The following is a 27,773-nucleotide window of genomic DNA, read 5'->3' as shown; positions in this document are numbered from 1 at the left end:
AGGAGTGGGCTTCAAAATCTCAGCAACAGGGTCTCTGCCCAGATGCTGGGTGGGCGTGGCTTAGTCAGCCTCCTGCACAACAGTGACGGGGGTGGTGTTTTCACCTTCCCCAGGCTGCGGAGGCTTTCCTTGAACCTCTGGAAGGACGAGAACTGCCTCTCCTGGGCTTCTGAGGCCTTCTGGGAGGTCAGTTTCTTCCCCTCCCCAAGACTTCACGCGAGCACTGCTCTTACCTCTCATCCAAAATGGCCCACATGGAGACTCCTGGGAGAGATGGGGCAGGTGGGCGGGGCCAGCCAGGAGTGGGATTTGGAGGTTCTTCAAACCAGCCATAACATTAGCTATGGGTTTCCTGAGCAAACACAACCCTAATGCGGCATCAGTTAAATTGAGTTTGACACCCCTAATCTAAAAGTTTTACCACCTGTATGATCTGCTTAGCCCTATGTATATCCTTTTGGTTACAATACGAACTTGAAATAGAGCCTAATCTGAATATCTAATATATCAATACACTTGAATACATCAAGAAGGTATCAAAAATAAGTTACTTTAGATTCTCCATCAGGTCTAGACAATTAATAAAAGTAAAGATCATCTCCAATCCCATTTGAGTCAAAATAAAAATCTGCTCTCGAATCTCGAAACTGGGAAAAATATAATGAATTACCGTATTTTTCGGAGTATAAGACACACCCTTTTTCTTCAAAAAAGAGGCTGAAAATCTGGGTGTGTCTTATACATCGAATACAGCACTTTTTGCCTCCCGAAGCCCCATCCCTTCACCAAAATGGCCATGCACACCCTTATTGAGGCTTTCAGAGAGCTCCTGGGGGCTGGGGAGGGCATAAATGAGCAAAAATGGGCCATTTTTTGCCTCCCCACAGCAGCACTCTATAAGCTTCCATAAGGGTATGCGTGCAATTTATTTGACAAAAACGAGCCCATTTTTGTGAAAAACAGGCCATTTTTGCTCATTTTTGCCCCCCCCCCCCAACCGCCAGGAGCACTCTGCAAGCACACCCAAGGCTATTCATGCCTTTTTTTTTAAAAGGGCCAATTTTCATGAAAGGTTTGCAGAGTGCAAAAACTTTTTCCCCCTTTTAGAAAGCTCTTTAATTGATTGATGAGAATTACATTGATCAAGGGCTGTGCCAGCAGAAACAAAGTCTTAGGTGCTGCAAATTGGCAGCGATTTCCTTCTTCAGCAGATGGATAAATATAGCTGGAAACATCTACCTACCTATCTCTCTTCCCCTACCTACTTACTGTATTTCTCCCTCCCTCCCTCTCTTTCTCTCTCTATCCCTCTATCTACCTACCTATCTAACTACTCTCTCTCCCTCCCTCCCTATCTACTGTATTTCTCTCTCTTTCTCTCCCTCTCTATCCCTCTACCTACCTACCTACCTACCTACCTACCTACCTACCTACCTACCTACCTACCTACCTACCTACTTTTTTTTTTTTTTTAAAGCCTCTTCAAAACCTTGGTGCGTCTTATACTCCGAAAAAACATGGTAGATCATTTTCACAATTTTTCTATTATTCTAACTGGAATCCATCAAGGTATTTTGGGTTTTAAAACTGCTTATTTTCATTATTCAAGCTTCAATTTCCCCATTATTCAGTAAAGACATTTCCAGAAATGGTGCAATTGTGGGAAATAATAGTGGTGCCATTCCATTTGCAATCTATGTAAATTATTAAATAAGGCTGATACAAAGAATACACTCTAAAGAAAAATGATGCCACCTTGTTGTATATAACTGCCCTCTAGGTTTTCTCAGTCACATTTATCTCAGTTCTTGACAAAAAGCAAGTCTCCCCCCCCCCCCCCCCCTATATGCCCTATGGAAAAGAAAGCTGTAGATGCTGTTTTCCCTCGATTTCAAGAATGATCCATAGAGTTAAAGTCCTGCATCCCAATTTCTGGCTCTTTCAGTCGGTGATGGATAAGGTTGATTTATGAAATAGGAGAACCAAAAGTTCATTTTTATCCAAGCAAATTAAGTCTTTATGCTGGAAAAATCAAGTTTTGGATTCTAGATGCATTGTGTTTAACAGGGCCAGGAGGAGCAATGCCAGGGGTTGTGGCCCAGCAGTAGGATTCAATTTTTTTTTTACTACTGGTTCAGTGGGCGTGGTGTGGCTTGGTGGGCATGGTGTGGCTTGGTGGGCGTAGCTTGGTGGGCATGGCAGGGGAAGGATATTGTAAAATCTCCATTCCCTCCCCACTCCAGAGGAAGGATACTGCAAAATCCCCATTTTCTCCGATCAGCTGGAACTTGCAGGCAGATGCGGGTGGGACCAGTCAGAGGTGGTATTTACCGGTTCTCCAAACTACTCAAAATTTCTGCTTCCGGTTCTCCAGAACTAGTCAGAACCTGCTGAATACCACCTTGGGTGTGGCCATGGCCATGGTGGCTGTGACACGGGACTTGTATTGTGGGTACCTGCAGTGGCCAAGTGCTGGCATGTACCGTATTTACGATGGTTGCGGCATCCTTGGGTCATGTGATTGCGATTTGTGACTTCCCCACCAGGCTTCCAACAAATAAAAGTCAACAGGGAAGCTGTATTTGCTTAATGACCAGACAATTTGCCTAACAACTGCAGCGATTCAGTTAACAGCCAAGGCAAAAAGGTCATAAAATCAGGCACAAGTCAGTTGCCTTGCTTAGCAACAGAAATTCTGGTCCCAATTGCAGTCATAAATCAAGGATGGCAGGTAGTCGTCAACTTACAACAGTTCACTTAGTGAACGTTCAAAGTTACAACAGCACTGAAAAAAAAAGGGACTTCTGACCATTTTGCACACTTACGACCGTTGCAGCGTCGCCATGGTCATGGGATTTACATTCGGATGCTTGACAATGGATTCACATTTATGACGGTTGCAGGGTCCCCGAGTCGTGTGATCCCCTTTTGCAACCTTCGGACAAGCAAAATCCATGAAGAAGCCAGATTCATTTAGCAACCGTGTTGCTAATTTAAGAACTGCATTGTCCCAAAGGTGCTTTTTTTCAGGAGGCAACTGGACTTTCTTGTTTTTTGTTTTGAAGACATTTTGCTTCTCATCCAGGAAGCTTCGTCAGCTTTGACAGGACAGTGGAGAATGGAAGGATTTATATTTCTTGCAGACAGCTGGTCATTTGCATCCTTTTAGAGGGCCGTTGAAGGACTTGTTGGTTTATCTGTGTCCCTCTAAAAGGATGCAAATCAGGGGTGGGTTCCGGCAGGCACTACTGCCGCTTCGCTTGTGTGCACGCTTGATGTGCGCTGCGCGTGCATGCACAATACAACTAAAATTGTCTGCACATGTGCAGAACTGAAAAATAAGATTGTGCTGATGACGGTGCTGGCCCGGGAACTGGTTTGGGGGCATGGGAGGCCTCGGTTGCTGCCAGTTCCAGTGACCCAGGCCGCCAAATCACTACCGGTTCGGCGAAAACCATTCCAAACCCACCGCTGATGCAAATGACCAGCTGTCTGCGAGGAATATAAATCCTCCCATTCCCCACTATCCTGTCAGAACTGAAGAAGCTTCTTGGATGAGAAGTGAAACGTCTTCAAAGAAAAAAACAAGAAACTCCAGCTGCCTCCTGAAAAAGCACCTTTGAGACAACCATGACCTGGATGACTGAGGATGTCTACAGACTTCAAGAACTACAGTGGTTCACTTAACAAAGGTGGTGAGAATGGGGAAAAACTCACTTAACAAATTTCTCAATTAGCAACATAAATTTTGAGCTCAATTGTGGTCCTAAGTTGAAGGCCACCTGTATCTGTATTATTTGTCTTGTTCATATGACAAATCCTTAAAAACAAAACCCAGCAAGCGATCAAGTGATAAACATGAACACAGGTTTTGAACTACCTGTATGTGCTGAGTACATTTCAGGGTCCCTAGAGTTTCATACTGAAGTTGATGTTGATAAATTCTGGAATACGGAAATAATCTCCAATCAAAAGGCTATGAAAATCATCATAACTTAGATCAATGATGGCGAACCTATGGCACACGTGTCACAGGTAGCATGCAGAGTCCTCCACCGCGGAAAGGTATGCACCTCCCACCATCCAGCTGGTCTTCTGGTCTCTGCTGCGCCTGCGCGGGGGGTGGGCTGCATGTGCAGGGAAAATCACATTGCATATTGGGGATTTGCATGTGTGCACTCCCTGCCCCACCCATGGCGTTTTAGTTCTAGAAGGCCTCCTGCACCAACGTGGAAGCTAAAAAGGTGTGCAGGATGGTGGTGCATGTGCGGGGGAGCATGGTGCATGCATGGTGGGTTCCTGCCAGTTCTAACCTCTTCTATAGAAGAGGTTCCACAAATCTACAGTGCCATTTAGAACCGGTTCCAGCTCCTTCCCACTGCCCGACTTCACATCATCAAGATGAAGAGCGAGAGGAGGAATTCTGGGAGTTGAAGTCCCCAACTCTTAAAGCTGTCAAGTTTGAACACCCATGGGGTTTTTTCTCTAAAGGGTTAGGGGTGCAAGGGTCTTGTAACTTGACAGCTTCAAGACTTGCATGCTTTAAATGCCAGAGTTCCTTAGCCAACATTTTGGTTTCTAAATAAGAGCGTTGTTAAGTGAGTTTCACCACATTTTACAAGTTGGCCATGCGCACCCAGTCACATGGCCAGCAAGCCACTCCCACCCGGTCACATGGCTGGCAAGCCACTCCCACCCAGTCACATGGCTGGCAAGCCACTTCCACAAAGCAGGCCACACCTACAGAAGAGGTTCTAAAAAATTTTGAAACCCACCACCGGGTTACCAAGGTGGTAAGAGCCAAGGTGGCGCAGTGGTTAAATGCAGCACTGCAGGCTACTGCTAGATCAGCAGGTCAGCGGTTCAAATCTCACCGGCTCAGGGTTGACTCAGCCTTCCATCCTTCCGAGGTGGGTAAAATGAGGACCCAGATTGTTGGGGGCAATATGCTGACTCTCTGTAAACTGCTTAGAGAGGCCTGAAAGGCCTATGAAGCGGTATATAAGTCCACTGCTATTGCTATTACCCGTCCGCACATTTTATAAAGCCAGCGTTTAGCTAAGTTTAGCTAAAAATATTTGTATTTATAAAAATATTCCACTGAGTTTTTAAGCGAAAATATATAAAAATGCATTGAAGCAGTGCATATTGAAATAAACACAGTTTGAAATAATGGACTTTGGAGACAAAAAAAAATGCATTTGGACACACAGAATTTGAGATGGAAAACTGATTGCATATTTAAACATATACACTGGCCGTGAATGAATGTTTCCTCTTCAGAAGGGCAAGGGGGCTTCCTAGAAACATTTGCCACCTTTAAAACCCCCAATTTGCAGTCCAAATCAATTATCCTTCAAATTGCTTAAATCATACTTCATTTCCATCCCCGAGTGCTGCAATTACTGAATTGTAATTGCTTATCTAGGGGCACTGTGGCTGTAGTGGCATGTTTCCATTTTATTTTCATGGTTCCAGATTGTACCTTAGTCAGTCATACCGTCTAACCATGTGGAAATTACAGGTTCTCGTTGCTAAATAGCCATATGAATATTAAACATGGGTGATCTCTCCGTTCTTTGCAATTTTTAGTGTGGCAGGCCAAAGACCCAAAGGAAAAAGTGGCTGCAGGCCTGACAGTGGCCTGGTAGTTTCTACCAGCGAGGAATTAAAAACAAAACAAGAAATTTAGCAGAATTTAACAGCTAGAGTCACCTGTATGTGCTTTGCTTCATAGAGAGGGGAATAGGTCATGACCAACCCTGCAGACTTTTTATCTGTCAAACTGCAGAGGGAAAATTAGCCTCAGAAATATCCGCAGGCCTGAACCTTCAGACACTCCAATTGTTATTTATGCGGGTACAGGTGCAGTGTGTTTCTGACAAACTAAAAATTGAAGGAAAAGCATTAAAAAACCGAAAGCCCAGAGGTAATAGTCTGAAACCAGAAAAGAGATTAGAAATTGATTATTCCCACTTAGAAGTTATAAGGAAAGCGAAGGCTAGAACCGGCACAAATCTTTATTTCTGAACTTTTGGGCAAGTGAAGCTCCAGCCTTAAGAGCTGGTTTTATCTATCCAGCACAATTTAGGCCCCCGGAGTAATTTAAGAAGCAAAATCATTGAAGATTTATTGTTTTGATAAATGGTCGATGGACAGACAGACAAACACCACAATCCAATTTTTGTGATATTCTGAAAACATTTTCATTAGTATTGACTATAATAGAGCTTATCTGGATAATACGTTTTCATAAAAATCAATGTCTTTCTAATCTTTACTAAATCTTGCTAGATATATACACGTAATAGAAATTGGGGGGGAGGGAATGACCATGTTAGGAGTACAAAAAGTAGAATAAGGATTATCTGAAGAGACCAAATAATGCTTTGGATACTGTGGGCAAGACAAACCACAGTGGTTTTTCATATTTGGATAGCAAGCGTTAGCCTTCAAAAGGTGCAAGAATCAATGAAGAAATCCCTCAGTTTTCAAAATGGTTGAGGTCACCTTCTACTCAATAGAGAAATAGGGAATAAATATCGCAGCCTAAAAGAAAGAACAAAGAAGGAAAGGGAGACAGCTCTCAAGCAGTGGCAATTTCATCCCACTCCTTCTCTAATTGAAGAGTGCCATCAAAATGAACCTGAAAAAGAAATTTCAATGTGCAGCCATTTTGATTCAAGCCACTTTGATCAATTGGAGTGTTTTAGTTCTTTCTCACACATAAGAGAAAGTGGAGGACTATGGTGCACTCACTTACTCTATCTCTTGATCCGAAGCCTGGATGAAAATTTTGTGCCAGAAAGGAAAATGATAGTGCATGATGAGGCAGAATTGGTAAAGGAATTCATCCATGAAAGCTGAGCTATTTTTGGCTCTTGTCCAAGAAGTCAAAAGCATATGAAGCAATGAAATGAAGTTGGCTTATCCCCATTTGAAGATCCATCTGGCGTATGTTAATTCTTCTGTATATAAGTACACATCTAGGTATTCAGTTACTAAGTTTTGACAATGATGCAAGTCTATGTGTACATTTTGGCACTTTCCTGACTAGGGGTGTCAAACTCAACTTCACTGAGGGCTGCATCAGGATTGTGTTTGACCTTGGGGTGTGTGTGTGCGGCCAGGATGTGTGTGGCCAGCTCAATGTCACTCATGAAGGCTCTGTTTTTGGCTGTGATGGCCTCCTGCAGCCCTCAGCCAGCGAAAACAGAGGTTGTGGAGGCCACACATGGCACACCCGGGCTCAATTTTCACTGGCAGAGGCTTCATGGGCCGGTCCTTTTCTGTTTCCAGGGTGGGGCCATGGGCCAAATCTAAGCACCCCATGGGCTGAATCTGAGCCTTGAGTTTGGCACCCTGCCCTGCTCTAGACAATGTATAGATGATAATGATATCAGAAAATAATGTAATACAGCAATTTTATTACCAATTGCTACACAGCGGCACCTGTGGTACTGTTCAAAGATTTTTGGAAAAGACAATCTTCACCATCTTCTGGGATGTCCTAAGAGTGAAGGCCATCCTCTCTCAAGAAGGATTGGTTATTTCGTTGGAGGAACATAGTGGTGGGTTCCGGATCCTGTCGCAACTGGTACGGTGTGATGGGGCCGGATGTCCACCTTGGGCACGCTCACTGTGCACACATGTGCACGCCACTGCCCTGCGACACCCCAGTTGCTCGGCGAGGTCACACAGGCGCTGTATGCTATGCGTGCATGTGCAATTGGCCCATTTCCCTCAAAAAGAGGTAAGGAATGCAGGTGGGAGGATGGGCCCACCGAAACACTGTTCCGGTACGGTGGCCGCTATTCCCAGCGACCACCAGTACTCCTGTATTGGGCCGTACCACCCGGAACCCACTACTGGAGGGACATCTACTCAAACATCATCAATGGAGTCTCATCTGTCACACCTCTAGCTAGCCATGGACATTTTGCAGGCATTCTCTGGCCTTCTGAGTCAGGCAAGCAGAATTGATTCTGTAAAGCTTGTCTCAGATACCAGCCTTAAGCCACAATTATTATTAAAGTATGGGAAAGTGGCTAACATCAACTTTGAAGTTCTCTGGGCGCATGTTTTTGGAAGGCACATGGGTTGAAAAGCAGGAACAGAAAAACCTTGAAACTCAGCCTGATTACAAAATCTCTTTGTGAATAATCAGTTCAGAACTTCAGCCAAAATAGTCTATTTCTTTTCCAGCAGGGCATCAAAGAGGAGATCCAGACAGAAAGGCAGAGGATAGGGAAAGAGAGGGAAAAAAAGAAGAAAGCGAAGGAGCCTCAAAAGGAGGGATGAGTCTAGAGAGAGAGAGAAAGAAAGAGAAAAAACGACAACAAAAAGAAATCTGAATCATTTGCCATCCTAATTGGGGGCTTGATCCTATCCATCGGTCTTTTTCATATATGGACACTCTCTGCATGCAAAATGAGCCATATCATTCCCTAAAAACAAAGCCATTGGCACATTAAGAGGCTCCTAGCCTTGCTGTAAAGAAGGATTCCTGGAGACTGTGAAAACAATGCAGGACAGGACAGGTAAATAGCAAGGCCAAGCCATGCATTTTGCTAGACAAAGTGTGCAGGTATCTCACATTCACACCTGCCTCTGTTCACATTAAAAAGCCATCACTTTGCAGCTGGTTTTTAGATGCTTTCCTTAAAACAGAGTTGCATAATAATTACAGGTAGGTCTTGACTTACAAATGGTTGCTTAGATTTCTCCCAAAAATAATTGCAGCAGCTTCCAAAAAAGCCAACACAGTTCTAGGCTGCATAAACAGAGGGATAGAATCAAGATCACGTGAAGTGTTAATACTACTTTATAATGCCTTGGTAAGGCCACACTTGGAATACTGCACCACAATGTAGAAAAGATGTGGAGACTCTAGAAAGAGTGCAGAGAAGAGCAACAAAGATGATTAGGGGACTGGAGGCTAAAACATATGAAGAACGGTTGCAGGAACTGAGTATGTCTAGTTTAATGAAAAGAAGGACTAGGGGAGACATGATAGCAGTGTTCCAATATCTCAGGGGTTGCCACAAAGAAGAGGGAGTCAAACTATTCTCCAAAGCATATGAGTGCAGGACAAGAAGCAATGGGTGGAAACTAATCAAGGAGATAAGCAACTTAGAACTGAGGAGAAATTTCCTGACAGTTAGAACAATTAATCAGTGGAACAACTTGCCTCCAGAAATTGTGAATGCCCCAACACTGGAAGTCTTTAAGAAGATGTTGGATAACACTTTGTCTGAGGTGGTGTAGGGTTTCCTGCCTAAGCAAGGGGTTGGACTAGAAGACCTCCAAGGTCCCTTCCAATTCTGTTATTCTATTCTATTCTATTCTATTCTATTCTATTCTATTCTATTCTACTCTACTCTACTCTACTCTACTCTACTCTACTCTACTCTACTCCACTCCACTCCACTCCACTCCACTCCACTCCACTCCACTCCACTCCACTCCACTCCATTCCATTCCATTCTATTTATGGTCCAGTTTCTAATTCTGACATATGCGCCTATGTCTGGTCATGTGACCATATTTGAGGTGCACAGCAACTCACCCACATTTGTGGCCATGCGCTACTGTTAATTTGTACATATGACTGCCATTTATGAAATCTTTGCCATAAACTAACATTTAATTCTGCTTTCCAGCAAAAAGCAGTCAATAGAGAACAATGGGTTCATTTAACGATTGTATCATTTTCTTTATGACTGCTGCATCACTTAATGACCGCTTCAAAAAAAAACATAAAATCATGTTTCATATGCCTTACAATCATGATTATGGCCATCAATGCAGGGCTCAATGATGGTCATAACTCGAGGACAAAATTCTAATCCATTGCCAATTAGTTCAACTGGCGATTTCTCAGATGTTCTTTTTCTTTGCACAAAAGTGTGTTTTTCTACTTTATTCTCCAAAGCCTTGAGATTTTTTTCACCTTCCTAGTATTGCTTATAATATCTATGTTGTTGTTGTTGTTGTTGTTGTTAATGGCAAAAAGTCTAATGCTGATTGTTCTTCTCAATTTGAATAAAGAATTAGTAGAAGGAATTTCGTCAAATATTTTCCTCTGAAAATGGATTGAAATCTGAATAGCCAGAGAAATGCAGATCAATCTTATAGAGCAGGGGTGTCAAACTCATAGGCCTGGGGGCCGAATCTGGCCCACAGGTTGCTTGAATCTGGCCCGCGGGGCCATCCTGGGAGCAGCGAAGGACTGGCCAGTGGTGCCTCTGCGAGAAAAAATGGAGCTCTGGGGTTGCGGATGGCTTCCCCCAGCCTCCATTTTCAGCTGCAATGGCCTCTTGCGAAAATGGAGTTCAGTGGGGCCATGCACGTTTTCATGGTTCCCCAGATCTGAGTGACATCAAGCTGGCCACGCCCATTCTGGCCATGCCCAACCAGCCACGCCCCCAGCCCCCAAAGGTCAAACACAACCCTGATGCGGCCCACAATAAAATTGAGTTTGACATCCCTGTTATAGAGGCTTGGACAATGAAAGGACATTCATTCCTTTATGGACTTTGGCCAACTCAGAACAAGATACAAGAAAGAGCACCATTTCCCCCTTATGAAGCTTTCACTGCAATTGTCTTCTTTGAAATAAATGCACATAGGAAAGTTTCTTTCCTGAGTGAGAACTGGAAAGACAAAAGTGATTTGTTCTCTACATGACACTAATGAAGTACCTCGACATTTAATACAGAGATTATTCGTTTTCTTCCCCCCTTTTTACTGCTTTAAAGTTTTTTTTATGGCTGGTCACTGTTTCTGCATTGTGGGGAGAAATTAATCATTTCTCTGAATAGAAACCATGAGTTTAAAAGTTACTTTTGATTTCTTGCTTACCAAAGGCTGGAAATATCAGAAAATAGGGTGAAAACATTTGTGAATACAAGGATTCAGAGGGTGTATTTACATACATATCATACTTTATTCCCTTTCAGACAGGGGTGAAATGCTCCAAAGCCTGCTACCAGTTTGCAGGTGGGCTTCGCAGGTGCTCAGAAGCCTTTTCTGAGTCTGCAAAGGTAATTAGAACAGTGAGGGGAACAGCTGTGCCGTGCGAATTAGATTCTCTAGATTTCCTACTTTCTAGTGAATATAAATAGTGCGGCACAGCTGATTGTCATATAGCTGATCGTTGGAACTTTTCAAAAACTTTTATTTAGTATTTTTGGCAAAAAGAAAAATGCTAAAAATAGTAAAAAAAATGTTCCGTCAATCAGCTGTGCCATGCGATTTCTAGCGACTATAAATCATGCGGCACAGCTGATTGTGGCACAGCTGACTACCGGTTCGCCCGAACCGGTAGCAATTTTTACTACCAGTTCGGGCGAACCAGTAGTAATGTGGATTAGGATAGTAATATGCAGGGGTGGGATTCTACTGGTTTGGACCAGTTCAGGCAAACTGGTAACTCTGACGATCAGCTGAGAGCAAACCGGTTTGCTCCGACGATCAGTTGGGCTCGCCCACTTGCCCCTGCTCTATCCTGTCCTTTATTTCCTGCTTTCTAGCTCATCTCAGTCCCGCAGCACCGCTGATTTCTCCACCACCACCACCCCCAGCTCTTTTGCTTATCGTTGCTGACTTGGAAGGTAAGCAGCTGAGATTGTAAATGCTCCATTTTCAATGCTATGCATGCAACTATAGCACACATTCGTGCAAAGCGCACACTCACTGAATCGGTTGTTAAACTAACAGTATCCCACCACTGGTAATATAGCATGTGCCTTGTGAATGAGTTGCACAAGTATAATTTATATATACCATGTTTCCCTGAAAATAAAACAGGATCTAATTTTCTTTTGATCTCTGAAATAAGTCCTTGGCTTTATTTTCAGGGAGGTCTTATTATTTTTGAGGTGCAGGAGGCGGAGAGTGTGTGTTCACCTCATGGCTGCTGCTGTGTTGCAATATTCTTGGGGAGGGCTTATTTTCGGGGGAGGGCTTATTTTAGCGCATGTGTTCAAAAGCCCAATTGGGCTTATTATCCAGGGAGATCTTATTTTCAGGGAAACAGGGCAATAGACCAGTGCAGATCATTCATGAGGCATATTGCTATACTGACTATCCTATAGGAATGTCTACTGGCCATACACACAACATACACACACTCAAAAGTTATAAAAGAGAACCGAACCACTTCTGAATTCACCAACCGTATAGAAAAGGCACATGTCTTAACAAAACCATATGCATTTCATCAACAAATGCAAGCCAACAACTCTATAAAAATCTGACCTCCTGTGGAAACCCAAGCGGAAACCCAAGAATCATGATTTAAAGTACCTTCTTGATTGTATCCAGCATAGATCTCCCTCCTTGCCAGGGTTTGGAATTCTTCCTAATGCATGTCAAGCTAGCCATACTGTGCCACTTTCGGTCCTCCAGCTTCTTATGAAAAGCATTTGCCAGCAACAACACCGTATCGTATATGTAAAGGTTGGTAATCTGTCAAAGAGATTAAGAATTGATTATAAGTAACTAGCACCCACATGCTGGCAGAATTCAGAGGTAGTTTGTCTCAGCTGTCACCACTCAAGCTATCAGGAATGTAAATGCAATACCACCACAATAGATTGCCTCACATTTTACAAACCACTTGGGTCCAGAGGCGGTTACGTGATTACTAGTTAATCAGTTTGCATTTCGTAAATCGAGGCATGTTCCTGGCTGCAACTTGAAATGTTACATTTTTCTAATCCAAGGGTTATTTCAATGCATGTCAAGGCTTTTATGGTATCTTGATAAGGTCAGATGCCCATAAACTCATGAATGAACAACTGCACACAGCTTGTTCTCCAAGTATAAGTCCTAACTGCATCAGGACATCCTTCTGATTTCCAAATACAGTTAAGGAGGATGGATGACAAATTTCTACATCTCATCATCTGTGAGTTTCATGTTTCAGATTAATATTCCTAACAGGTACGCTATTTTAGAGAAGCCTTCTCCAAAGGTATCCTTCAGTATGATGTCATGTCCAAGGTCTAACATTCTGACATGCATACTTACAGTGACACACAGAGAACGTTGGTTATTCCTATCATGGATTACAATGCCCAGGTATTGCCTGATGATTATTGTGTTTTGTTTTGTTTTACAAAATTGAAGTGGCTTCCTTTTGTCTCCAGTTCTGAGCTACATTTGAGCATTCTACATTTTTCTGTTCAAGATGAATTATTCTTTGTTAAGGAGCTACTAAGAAACTGCTGGAGAGGCTGGAAGAAGGGGTTAAGCGAGCATCTAGCTTGGAATCCTTGTGCAGCCATAAGTAACCTAAGCTTCCTCAAGATCCATGAAGCTTTATCTGGTCATTCTCAGGGGAAGACAAGCAATTTGGGCATATTCTTGTAATATAGGCGGTAGACAATAAAGTTATTGATAGTTGTTATTCACAAGTATCTCTGGTTCATTGTTCCTGACAACTGCTGAATCAAATACACTTCTTAGCAGAATCATGGATAAATGCTTTCCACCTTGACATTTTGGCCAGGTAGACAGAATCCATTTCAGACCAGAAACATACATACATACATACCAGTATGTATCAAGTTAGTTTTTTGTTTGTTTTGGGTTTTTTTAAAAAATATATATATTGTAATTTGGGGTAAAATTCATGTTCACATTTTTTTTTCTGTGCTTGAAGGCAAACATTCAGAATGAGAGGCATGGAAGTAGTCTAAATCTGTATAGATATCTGTAAATGAATGAGCTCCTCAGCCATTTTAATATTTGATCCATTTTACTACTTCAGCATACTTTTCTTTTCTGAAATAATAATAATAATAATAATGCCTTTATATAAGCAATGGTAAAGGGTATTTATTGTAGGCATTTAGGATTTACGATTCAGTCTATAAAAGGAACTTCTAGATTGTGATGGACAAACCACACAATCATTTAAATGCATATAGTTCTTAAGCCAACTTTCTTTCTATAAATAATCAGTTTGTTCTAGAGCAGGAAAGAAAAGAACACGATTATGAGTGAAGAAGAGAAAAGGGAATGAAAGGGAAAGATCTACTTGGAGCAGCATATAGTGTCAACTGGTAAAGCATCCCTGGCCTGCTCTCGAGTTGCCATAGGCAGGAGGAGGAAAAACTGACGGAAGAGTACAGCAGCCACAACCAGATGTACAATCTACACATAGCTTTCTCAAGGCTGTATCCCAGGTTACTTGCAACAGCTGGAGGGGCATGGTCTCTACAGCCCACAAAAGTGCTCCGTTGCAACAGGGCATAATTGGGCTGTAAATTATGTGGGGTCAGAGTTGGCTTCACATGGGAATGTGCCAACATCTTCCCATGGGAAGATAAATAACTGGATTTAATAAATAACTGGATTTCTTTTGAAGCTTGGCTCAAGGCTCATGATTTAATTAGGGCTTCCATTGGAACCCTGACATATAGTTTCTTTCAGCAACTTCTACCTAAAAGGATTGAATAGAAACAAAAGCTTTTGATAGGAGCAAACCAAAAAAGCAAAAAAGGAAAGAAAAATCTTCCTCCTAGCTTTTAGAAAGTATGCCATACACAGTCTCTGGGCTCCTCGGTGCTTATCATCATCATCCTAATTTATACATAGACTTTGTAGAACTAATCTTTTTTAAAAATGAAACATTTTGTCTTTTGCATTAAGCAAGCAAAGTCATTAAGATCACTGGCAACTTCTCCCAATAAAATGATTTAAAAGAGCAGTTCCTTAGTTTAGAGTTGTGATGGTGAACTTATGGCATGCGTGCCACAGGTGGCACTCAGAGCCATTTCTCAGGGCACGCAAGGCATTGCCCTGCCACCTGATTTTTGACCAAAACCTACTACTGGGTTCCACCCATTGCTTCTTGTACTGCCTTCAGGTGCTTTGTAGAATAGTTTGACTCCCTCTTCTTTGTGGCAACCCCTGAGACATTGGAACACTGCTATCATGTGTCCCCTAGTCCTTCTTTTCTTTAAAGTTGGACATACCCACTTCCAGCAACTGTTCTTCATATGTTTTAGCCTCCAGTCCCCTAATCATCTTTGTTGCTCTTCTCTGCACTCTTTCTAGAGTCTCAACATCTACTGATGGCCATTGTGGAAAACTTTTTTTAATGCTTTGCACAACTTTATCATATAACTGTGCATTTAAAACCATTCTTATGTTGATAGTCCTCAATTTAAAATCAATCATTTAATAAATGTTTGATGTTATGATGTATCCACCAAGCCTACTTCTGACCTGCTTTTGAAGTTATGATAGCTGCTGCATGCATGCGCACACACACATACACACACTCACACACACATCTGCTTGTGGTCATATGATCATATTTTGGACACTTGATAATGTACAATCCATATGATTGCAATTCATGACTTTTTTGCTGGTTTCTGGCATTTACTTCCAGTTTCCAGCAAAAAACTGACCATTTGGTAATATTGATTTGCTTAATGACAGCAGTGCTTACTTAATGACCACAGCTTTTGCTTAATGACTGCTGCAAAAAATGTGGAAACATTGGGTCTGGTTATGTGATGCCTCAATTTAGGAGCACAGTTACAGTTGTCAGTTGAGCAGTACCTATATTTCTTCATTCAACATTAAAAAAAAAAAGTTAGAGCCAAGAAACAGATATTTTATGTCTTTATGTATATTGTAGATAAGCCCTTGTGTCATTGTCAATCACCAGGAATTCATGTATGCTAATTTATTTTACGTTGATTTTTATATCTCAATTTCCCCCCTGAGAGTTTAGAATACTGTACTAATCACAGTAACCTCAAAGCACATTATATTTTGGGAATTGGAATTCTGCTTCATATATTTATATTTATTGTGGTGATATGTAATCAAAAGTAGTTGCTTAATGTCCTGTATAATTTAGCAAAAGGCAATTGATTTAATATGCATTTTTTTCCAGAGGTTTCACAGTGGAAGAAAGAGGATAATGGAAAGAAATGGAATGGAATGGAAAAGAATGGAGCGGAATGGAATAGAAAAGCCAATGAACTGACCAATTTTTATGTTTGCTTTTTCAAACACTTCAAGACACACACACACACACACACACACACACACACACACACGGGGGAGGGGGGAGAAATCTATAGAATGATTCTTTTTTTAGTGTGGGAATTAGCCATGATTAAAGATAGGATTGGTAACAATCTCTTTTGGCTATGTTTGATTACATTGCTTGGGATTATACTGGTTTAGTTCACCATATGTCCCATGGTTTAGTTATTTCAGAGCAGGAAACAGCTGAAACTACTTTTAGCTGGTGAGCTGGACGATTTTGTATCATGTTGTCTGCATTTACCATACTGACAAGATCTGCCAGCAGAGTTAGTTTTTCAATATATATATATATACTATCATACCATAGTTATAAGTACTAATCATACCAGAATTTAGAAGCAGACAATGTTTAATGAATGCGCAACAGAAAAGAGAGAAATGAAATGGATACTTATCCCCTTCCCTTGTTTATTGTAAGCCGCCCGGAGTCCTTCGAGAGTGGGCAGCATACAAGACCAATAAACTGAACTGAGCTGAACTGATTGAATAGTTAGGGCAAAAGGGATTTGAAAAGGTGTTGGTGGAATCCCTCCAAATCTAATACTAAGTTTACAGATATGGCAAAAAGGATAATTAAATTCAGGATTTAGATGAACAGAACAACCAAATAACAAGCTGGAGAGGACCTTGGAGGTCTTCTAGTCCAACCTGTGCCCAAATTCGACTTCATGCTTCCCTTCATGTAGATGTAGTTCCATTGAGGACTACATGCTGAGTGTGTTTGTCAGTTATGAATCCATCTGGTGATGATGCTGTCTACCGCATATTTTTCTCTTACCAAGAACTAGATTGTGAAGACAAGTATCAATCTATTTCCTTCCTTCCTCCTTCCTTCCTTCCTTCCTTCCTTCCTTCCTTCCTTCCTTCCTTCTTCATGATGTTGGTCTTAAAACGTCAAACGTATTTTTGAAACCTAGTTAGGAATTTTGAAACTTCTATCTCTGCAAGAAGCTTTTACCATCCTTTGATTTAAGGCATGTGCTGTATTCCAAGACTTTTTCTCCATATGTCAGAAGAACATGTTATGTATCATGTACAGTGCCATCTATTACATTTTGCATTTAACAAATTTACATTTGGGGAATGGAAAGCCCTTCTAAAATGAGCTGATCATATCTATTCTTGATTACCATATAAAGCAAAGTATTTCAGTTATACCATAACTATGGATGTTGCATTTCATAGATCTAATGACTTTGGCTTATGAAATAATGAGTAAAAAACTGAAATATTTTAAACAGTGTAGTAAAAACCTATCTGACACCTTAAAATATCCTCCTTATGATTACTAAAATCTATACATTTACAGAGTTAACTGTCAACCATTGATTGATATTGTTAACCTAAGTGTTAACTCCTTTTGTAGGAATAAAAGTTTGAGACAACTGATATAAGTGGACACAGTGTGCAAAACTCCTTTTGGTGGGCAAAAAAGAAGAAGAAAAGTATTTTTAAAAAAATACATGACTTCAGAGTTTCTTTTGGGGTTTTTTTTTTTGGAATGTTTACCTTGAGGTGACTTTTTGAACAAATCTCTATTCACTATTTCCCCTTGTAGTCTGACATCATTCATGTAATATTATAAGGGCAGAGATTTCAGCTGAATGGCACTCAGGATGAGAAATCACATTTTAATTGAAAAGTCTGGCCCTTTTCAGCAGATTTTCTGAGAAAGGATATTTGGAAAGCAAATACAGATATTGATCTCCTGAAAGCTGTGCATATATGTGATTTCATTATGGACGGTATGTGAGTGTTTATGTATGCATTTGTATGTTTGGATTTATGAACATCTAGTTAAGTGCATAAGATGGGTAAAAATTTCATTACATAAAAAGCTTTCCCCATCCACCTTAAGTAATGATTATGGCATAGGATCAGAAGATACCTCCATATTTTGAGAGAAGGGGTCTTTCGGGTCACAAAGTGATGAAGATATTCGGTGGTTCCCACGCAAACAGCGCTGACTGATGTTCTGTGGCACAGGAAAACTCTGTCTAATAATTGTTAATCTTCCAATTGACTTTCTCACCAGATCCTGTACGTCTCCATCATTGATTTCCTGTAAGATAAAGCACAGAATATTTGGAAAACTAAAAAATACCTGCTGTAAGGTATAAGGTGTGGGATGCACTTAGTGTAATAAGCTGAAATATCTATCAATATTCAAAAAGCTTGTGCTTTACAATTTTACAACTTAAAGCAGGCATGTCAAACTTGATTTCATTGAGGGCCGTATCAAGGCTTTGTTTGACCTTGGGGGGGCTGGGTGTGTGTGGCAGTGGTGGATTTCAATTTATTTTACTACTGGTTTGCTCGGGTGTACACATGCCCTCTTGATGCTTCTGCGCATGCACAGAAGCTTTTTCACATGCACAGAAGCGTCCGGGCGGGTAGGCGGAGCATCCCGATGCCACTACCAGTTCACCCAATCTGGGGTGAACCAGCAGAAATCCACTTCTGTTGTGTGGCCAGGGTGGGCATGACCAGCTCAATGTCACTCATCAATGCTCTGTTTTTGGCCATGATGGCCTCCTGCAGCTCTCTCTCAGCGAATACGGAGCCCATGTGAGCCCTGTGCAGCTTCCCTGAGCTCCATTTTTGCTGGCAGAGGGTTGCAGGAGGCCATCATGGCTGAAAACTGAGCTCAGGAAGGCCGCACGCAGCCCTCCTGAGCTCTGTTTTCTCTGGCAGAGGCACTGCAGGCTGATCCTTCACTGTTTCCAGGGCGGGCCTGTAGGCGAGATCTAAGCACCCCGCGGGCCAAATCCTGCCCGTCGGCCTTGAGTTTGACACCCCTGACTTAAAGCTTAATGGAAACTATAGCCAAGAAGAACCCAAAGGAAATTCACTTTAGAGCTTATTTAATGTTTTTTTGCACATGCAGACATGAAGGCAGAGAAGCAAAATAAGTAGGAGAGATAGTGTGCACACTGAAAGTAGATACACATAGAGAGAAAGGATAAGATGATGAACAAGACAAGTATCTTCTGTGACAGAGCATACAGGACAAAGTAATATCAGAGCATTTCCATCTCCAAGGACAATATATGGCAGATCTCAAAGTGACTGTTTTGGAAAACGAAAACCAGGACTTTAAAGACAGCATTGAAGAAGAAATCGCTGAACAGCAAAAAGGTTTCAGGCAATTGTATAAGGTTTCAACAACCACAATAATTTTTAATACTTTACCAACATTAATTGATAAGTTAGTTATAATCTATTTTATATTGTATGTAATCTGCATTTCTATCCTCTCTTTTCCCACTTCAACCCAAATTAAATCCTGCATCAGTAGGTGGTGATGAGCCTTCTTCCTTAGATTATTGGCAAAAAGGTACTTTGGTTTACCACATTAAAAAAAAAAACACAGGAAAAAGTAGAAAGTGTTCTGGGGAAAAAATCTTGGACTTATCTTGTAATACAACTGAAGTGCACTAACCCAAATAGACAAAAAAAAATGCTTGAGGTGATCTAACATGGATAAGTGTGGTTTGGAAACAGAACAAAATCTGTCTTGAGTTCACTTTGGTGGTGTGTATAGGATTAAAACAGGATGGTGTCATCACTTTTTGTCCTCCACCGGTGATTGGCAGGCTAGTTGGGCAGTAGTGATAAGGCCTGAGTTGACAAGGAAGATTATATGTGTTCACTGACTTGAGTTATAATAAAAATAATAAAGGTGAGATATAAATAAATTCTTGATAAGAAATAAGAAAATCTTCAAAAATCTGTCTTTAAGATACCAGTAAGAACAGTTTTGTTTCTAAACTATAGAAAGTAATACCCTGTTTTCCCAAAAATAAGACCTCCCGGGATAATAAGCCAAAATGGGCTTTTGAGTGCATGCGCTAAAATAAGCCCTCCCCCCAAAATAAGCCCTCCCCAAAAATTTTGCAACACAGCAGCAGCCATGAGGTGACCATACTCTCCATCTCCTGCACTTCACAATTAATAAGACCTCCCCAAAAATAAGCCCAAGGGCTTATTTTAGCAGTTAAAAAAAGACCTTGTTTTATTTTCGGGGAAACATGGTAGTTTCGTACTATTCTGTATTGATCAGATGAAGCCTTGAGTATTTTGTTTAGTTCTGGGTTTTAAGAAGGATTTTCAAGAACGACTTAGAGAAACATCAACAGATTCAGAAAGGCAGCGAAGACGATCAGGGACAAATTAAGATTTATGAAGAGAAATGGAAGTAATTGGGCATGCTTAGCCTTGAAAAGCAAAGACTGAAGGGGGATGTGATGTTGCCTTTCAAATACCTGAAAGGACACCATGCAAAAAGTACGAAGTCTTTTCATGACTAGGACATGTATAATAGATTTAAGTTGCAGAAAAGCAAATTCTAACTGAATGTTAGGGGAAAAAAGAAAACCTTCCTACCAGTAATGGTGGCTTAATCATAGAACTAGCTACTTGGTAAGGTTATTATTTTTAGTGTACAGCATTATTATAATAGTCAGGAGACCACAATGCAAGTGCAAAATATAGTTTGGTTTGCCAAGTTAACAGGCCTTTTGTAGGACATGCTTGCACACTACCCAAGGCGTATCACAGGAGGGCAAGTTGGCTTCACACCAGAGAGAAAGATGAGGGGTTCTTCCTGCAGCATCACGCAAGGCGACATAATTTCCTGGAGCTGCCTCACAAATGGGCACTGCAACTGGAAAGTTCAGACCCATCAGGAATCTGACTGCTTACACAGAGCACCAACTTGTCTCCTCAGTCAAACGGTACCTATTTATCTACTTGCGTAGAACATGCTTTTGAATTGTTTGACGGACAGAAGCTGAGGTGAGTGATAGGAACTCATCCTGCCACATGGTGCTAAGACTTGAACAGCTGGAGCAGAGACCATCTCCAGTGTCATCAAGCTACTAAACCGCACCTCTAAACCAGAGGTGGGTTCCTCCCAGTGCTGTCCAGTATGTCAGAAGAGATAGTGAAAATCTGGCACGCTGGACCGGTAGTAATGGTGGCTTGGCAATGCACCTGAATCTCTGTCAGAAGTTTTTTTTTAAGCCCTTTTTCCCTGCTGGTTCAGGCAAGGCAAAAGAGATTTTAAAAACTAAAAGAGAGAGGCGGGGGGGGGGGGGAGGAAGGAAGGGAGAAAGAAAAAGTTGCCAAGGTTGCTTTGCTGGCTGTGGAATTCTGGGAGTTGAAGTCTATAAGTCTTAATGCTGCAAACTTTAAATTGCAACCTGCTTTAAATTGAAAAAGGAAGTTTGCAAAGTGACATTCAAAAGTTTGTTTCTGGGGTCAACTGAACAACAAACTGAATAAAAGATAGGATTCTCATATGGTTCTATGTTTTTTGAAGTTTTGAGATTTGTGCAATATGGGCTTTGTGTTTCTAAAAAAGTTTGGATCATTCCCTGCTTGTGAATGGAGCCAAACTTTCTAAAGGCTCATTATCTCATTATCTATCTGGCAGGCATGTGGAATGAGCCTTTCTGGGAGTAATATTTTATTGTGTGTGGGGGGAGTGGGTGGGTTGGTTGTTTCCCGCAGAGGGAAGGGAGAAAGAAAGAAAGAAAGAAAGAAAGAAAGAAAGAAAGACAGCAAAGCAATTTAGGCCTAGAAGGCTACTCAGAGGCCATCTAGTCCAACCCCCTGCTGCAGCAGGAAACCTTGTTTAAATGTTTTATTCATTTTCATTTTCAATTTTGTACATTCACTTATATACTGAATATTTGCAATAATAATAATATAATAATAAAAAAAGAAAAACCCCAACCTAAACACAACTCATAACCTATCACTTTCATACACCCCTTCTTCTCCCCCTCCAACTTTCCTTTCTCCCTCCAACGATCACCCCTCTTACTTCCCTTTCCCCTCCTATCTTCCTTTCTCACCTTCCTCACCCTCCTTCCCCTCTCATCCTCCTTACATTCCCCTCTTCCTCCCTCCTTACTTCTCCCTCTTCCTTTCCTCTACTTCTCACTTTGGTGCATTTCTCTATTCCTAAAAAAAAAATAAAAAGAAAAAAAAAAGAGAAAAATAAAAAGAAAAGATAAGGATCAACAGTATACAAGTGTATTCTTCTTATTCTATATATTGAAACTATATCTCCACCCACCCACCCACCCCCAATGAACCCCCCTCCCTAATCCCCTCCGACTTCCCAGGTCCCACACCCGGCATAGTTCAGTACCATTCACCTTCTAAAATATCTTATTAACAATAATAATGAAAATAAAATAAAAAGAACACTCCGAAAAAGAAAAAGAAAAACGAAAAAATAAATAAAAATAAAAAAAATTAAAAATCTTTTGCATTATGCTCAGCCTCCCATCATTCTTAAAATTTAAACAGTGTAAATCATTCCATTTATATTTTGTCCTCGTCCCTTACTTCTTTGATATTTACCCCCTTCTTCCTGTAGACTCTCCAGATAGCCTTTCTTAACCTTATATTCAAATATTAGTTTATACAAAAATCGATTTATCTTCAAATACAGAGCAGTCTAATCATACTTTCGCTACTCCTCTTCCTACCCTTCGTTTCTCATCTCCATTCCTCCCAAGCCCAAATTCCATAAGATTAGGATCTCGCTCTTCACTTTAAAATCCTGAGCTTTTTATGTTGTACTTCAAGCATGTAAATCCGTAAAATATGTGCCCAAAATCCATACCACTTCATTCAATCCCAAGATCCCTTCATCGATATCCCGCTCCACCTTCCCTTCTGCCCCACTCCTCCCGACTCCATTCATCCCAAACCGCATTTCAAATAAATCTTAGTCCCCGCTTTCCTCACAGAAAACAATTCATGTGCAGTTTGGATTGAAATTCAAATAAGTCTTATAAAAGTCCCGTATAATATCTGTCCAAAATAAGCAATGCTTCTTTCCATTCCCCATCGGTACACAGCTTTGCCATTTCATACCAGACAGAAATCCTAAAATTTTAATCAGTCCAAGAGCTTAGAAAGTATTTTAAAGACATCGCTGGATCTATATTCTTTACTCTTCTGCCCTTCCGGAAAGAGAAGGCAACCCTCTGCCTTATGACAACGTGTCCCGCTGCTTTGAAAATATGGCTAAATCCTCAGTTTCCGCTCTTCTGCCTCTCCAGTAGGGGGAGAACAACTCCCTCCTTCCTGTAACCAAGTGAATTGCTGCGTGTCTTTCCTTCACCTTGTCCCTCCGCATTTCCGAGTGAGTCAAGAAGCCCCACCTTCAGAGTTTTATAATAAAAGTCCCGAGCTTCCGAAACAGAATTAATACGAAATCTTTGATTTTCGAGTGTAACTGTGATTCCAACTGGAGCTTCCCATTTATACTGTATTTGACGATTTCTAAGTTCTTGGGTTAAAAAAGTATAGCCTCTCCTTGCTTGCAGCATCTGGAGCGGGATTTCTTTAAAGACAAACAAATCATGGCCATCGATTCGGAGCCTGTTGTTGTGAAACTTTTGGATGATCGCATTTCTGGATTCTCTTGTGAAAAAGTATATAATTATGTCTCTTGGTAGCTGTCGTTGTTCTGCTACACACGAATTCTGGCGACAGATTTTTCGAATATTCCAATCAAAATTGAATCCCGGACCTCCCACCGCTTGGCTGAAAGCTTCTACAAACGTCTATTTCAAGTTCTCTCCTTCCTTTTCGGGCAGTCCTCTGACTCTTATTGCAGACGCTTTTCTGTTATAATTTATCATTGTAAGTTGTGTTTGAGTATCTCTAATCTCTTGTTGTAATGCTTGGATGTTGGAAGTCAAATTAGAATTAGCCTCCTCCAAAGTTTCCAGTTTAGTCTCCATTTCTTCGATATAATCTGTCAAAGTAGATATAACTTCAAACATATCCACCTTTATTTGGGCAATTTTAGTCTGTATTTTGTCGCATAAATCCAGCACAAATTCTTTGATTTCTTGTTTAAAGTCATTGAGTATTTGAAAAAAAAGCTCCTGTGTCAAGGAATCTCCAATAGGGGGTGTAGGAGGCAAAGGCAGCGATTTACTAACAAGTTCTTTAAGCACATGCGGGGGGGATTTTTTTGCCTGCTTAGACCTGGGAGGCATTATAGATAAAAGCTGAGAATAAACAGATAAACAGTGTCTTCACTTGGTCAGTTCTCAATAAATTATTTGTAGATTTTGCTTGTTAATGAGTAGCAGTCTCCGGGGAGATAAAGCTGGTTAGTTACGTCATCAATCACCAACACAGTAAAAACGCCATTTTGTAATCGGTTGAACAAAGAAGTTTCAAAGGAAAAACAAGGCTGGTGTTTAGATAGTTATAAAAAAAAAAACATCACAGGAGTAAGACCCGCTCGTGTTAGCCTTAAGTTGCTTTAAGCAATTTATCATTGGGGGATCGCCTGTCTAGGGCTGCAAAAAGGCAGCTGCGAGGAACTGGCTGGAGATAAGAGCTCAGTTACGCTGGATCTCTTCTCCGTTCGCAGCCCAAAAAAAAAGAAAAAGGGCTGTGAACTACGAAAAAATCCTAGCACCTGAGCTTCTGCCTGCCCCTTTCTGCCAGAAAGGGGTGATATCTATTGATCTTAATTAGATATACAGACCAGAACTCTGAGAGGGGCTCCGTTGAGCTCCTTCGGCGACAGGCTCCGCCCCCAGGAAGTCGCAGCAGGAAACCTTATGTTGTCTGGATTATTTTGGTGCCTCTAACAGAGAGCAAACTTGCCAGAAAGGAGAAGGAGTTTACTAGGACAAGACTGCCATGCAGAGGAAGGCAGAGATAGTCCTTGACTTTTGACTACAATTGAGCCCAAAATTTTAGCAAGGGCGTTGTTAAGTGAGCTTCACTGCATTTTACCCAATCCATGACATCTCCGGGTGAGTGACATCAAGTTGGCCATGCCCACCCAGTCACATGACCGCTAATCCACACCCACAAAATAGGCCACGCCCACAGAATAGGTAGTAAAAAAATTTGAAACCCACCACTGCTCTAAACCTAGTGAATAGTGGGCTGGTTTTTTTTACAGAGCATTACCAGTCAGACCTGTTCCTTTACTGTAGTTTTTATTTGCTTCTTGATATTTTAAAATAAATAAAAAGTGTTTTAAACCCTGCCCTACCAATAGCTTTAACTTGAAGGGTTAATCAGAAAACATATTCAAATTATTTAGATTTTTTTTTATTTTGGCAGGGAAGAACATGACTAAGTCTCATTAATTCATGGCAACCCTATGTCCACATCTATGAAGCTGAAGGTCTATCTTTTATATATAAAAAATAATGATGCTAATAATCATATGTAAGAAAATAACCAAAAGACTGGCTGTAATTCAAAGTTGCTTTCACCATTTTCTTAACCAACTATATAAATATAATGTATGAAAAATGGACATAGATTAATGTATAAATAATGATTAATGTTGCTACTTAAACATGGTTATATTTAAAGTTTCCACAAGTGGGTCAGATGTACTAAGTCTTTATTTCTTTAATGGTCCAGCATATAAATGTGAAAAGCCATGCATTTTAAACATCAATCATCTTGACTACACTAAGTCTATTTTATTCTTCTTCATAGACTGTCATAGGCTTCTGAAGCCATCTGTTATTTTTGTTCTTTATGAAATATAGATTTTTCAGGAAACAAAATAACACCTGGCATCAGCTGTGTCCAGTGTAATATTCTGAATTTCTGGTCGATTAATCCTTAATGTACCATAGATAATGGCTTCTCTCAGCTTACAAAACCGTCTTATCATTTAGTCTGTATCATTTCAAATAGCCACAAGATGGAGAACAGAGTTACCAGTTTTTACAAAATATAAACCATTTTTATGTAGCAGCAATATAATTGGAGCTGAAGTTTTCAGAGAATGTATTAGTCATTTTTACAAAACCGATGCAACGGAAAAGAAAGTATAGCATATATAATATTAAGAAGCAGATATCCACTTGGCTATGAATGGAAAAACAATTTTTTTAAGGAAGTCAGATAAATGAAGGTGAATATAGGTGTCCTGGGATAATGTTGCAGGATTCAATCAGGGTGGGTCCCTGGGGTTAGAAGTTTTGTGTTCCAAGCTTTCGGAGTAATCCTAAATTTAGCAGTTCCTATCGGCGTAAAGCTTTGAGGATGGACAGATGAATATATATTTATTTATTCATGAATCAATTAAATAATACATTAAGCCTGAGACTCCTAAGCCGGGAGAAGAGCTCCAACAGATTCTAGGAACAACTTCAGAGCTGTCTGTTTAGAAGCGTGCAGAGGAGCAGCTAAGATCCTACATAACCCTCAATCCCTCAGGCCTCTGGTAGAGAATCCAAGATTGAGGTATACCACCTATACAGGTGAGAAGGAAAAGAAATCCACCTCAGGTCTCCATGGGACAACTGTTAACACATGAACCTGTTTGTCAGGCCTGCAGCCATCTTTTCTGTTGGATCTTTGGCCTGCCAGACTTTCTATTATTCTACTATGCATTTTCTATTGTGGGAAAATGGGAGGGGGGATTGTACGGAGTTAGATGCTACGTAGCCATAACAAAATTCTTTCTAGAAAGCTAAGGTCATCCTTTGTCTTCACACCTCTGCACCTGACCAGAACTGGATGGGTAGAACTGCCAGCATGGCAGTGGGAGATTGGACCATGGGATGGGCTTGTGGGTGTGGGGAAACCGGAAAGCTTTCAGATTCAGGTTTCCCAAATGTGCCAACATGGTTCTCTTAATAAATTGGAATTTTGAGCAATACTTTGCCTTGGACTCTGATTTACATTTGGATGCTATTTGGAACCCTGACACTGTTTATGAAACTCTTTATTTCAGGGTGATTCTTCTCACTTTACACCCTAGATCAGGGGTGTCAAACTCAATTTCATGGAGGGCTGCATCAGGGCTGTGGTTGACCTCAGTGGGGCCAGGCAGGCATGGTTGTCTGGATCGGTGTGGCCAACTGGATGGGCATGGTCTGAGGTTTGAGGTTTGAGGTTTATTGGGATTTATATGCCGCCCTTTTCCCTGAGGGGACTCAGGGCGGCTTACAACCACAGGGGAGGGGAAGTGCAAGGTCAAAACAAACAATTAGTGAACAAAAGAAAAATGATAAAACACAACTTTCATTCAGCAATCAAACACTCGGGCGGGTGATTGGAAACCTATTCCCAGGCCTGCTGGGAGAGCCAGATCTTGAGGGCTGCGCGGAAGGTCTGGATCGTGGTGCTTGACGCCACTCCCCTAAATGCACTGGATTTCCTCTTTGCACTGGATAGACCGGGCTGAAGCTATGCTTGCCTGATATTTCCTATTCGCATTGGGTAGACAAGGCCGAAGCGATGCCTCTTACATTTTCCAGGATCTGATTGACACTCCTGAACTAGATATCTCCACCAGGATCTAAAGAGAATTGTAGCCTCTTCCACTTGTTGCCACTTTGACAACTTTTTGTGGACTTCAACTTTCATTGAAGCATGTTGTTTGGGAAATTCTGGGAGTTGAAGTCCACATACCTTAAAGTAATGAAGATTGAGAAACACTGGTCTAGAGTGATACCTAATGTCTATCCATTCGTTAAAATTTGTCTTCTTCCCATCACCATTCCTGGTTTCCTTCACATCATCATTCCTGATTTCCTTTCTTACTTATTTCTGATTATCTCCTATATTAAGGAAAGATTCCTATATGAACTCACAATAATTATAGCACGATCTGCTTTGAATTTCTATAATTGGGTTTTGCTCCATATGCTAGGCACTTGGAAATAGAG

The 27,773-nt window shown here is 41.0% G+C and overlaps 1 protein-coding gene across 1 annotated transcript in view; it reads right to left on the bottom strand.

Annotated features, from left to right (window-relative positions):
* Nucleotides 1-27,773, bottom strand: part of GRID2 (glutamate ionotropic receptor delta type subunit 2) — a 1,047,867-nt gene that overhangs the window by 352,233 nt on the left and 667,861 nt on the right. The window contains 2 exon segments of the mRNA XM_032224334.1: nt 12,310-12,471; nt 17,969-18,142. Of these exon segments, the coding sequence (XP_032080225.1) occupies nt 12,310-12,471; nt 17,969-18,142 (336 nt within the window).

The sequence above is a fragment of the Thamnophis elegans genome, chromosome 9 (assembly GCF_009769535.1).
Source record: "Thamnophis elegans isolate rThaEle1 chromosome 9, rThaEle1.pri, whole genome shotgun sequence".
NCBI classification, from domain to species: Eukaryota; Metazoa; Chordata; class Lepidosauria; order Squamata; family Colubridae; genus Thamnophis; species Thamnophis elegans.
This window is presented reverse-complemented; position numbering and strand designations above follow the sequence as displayed.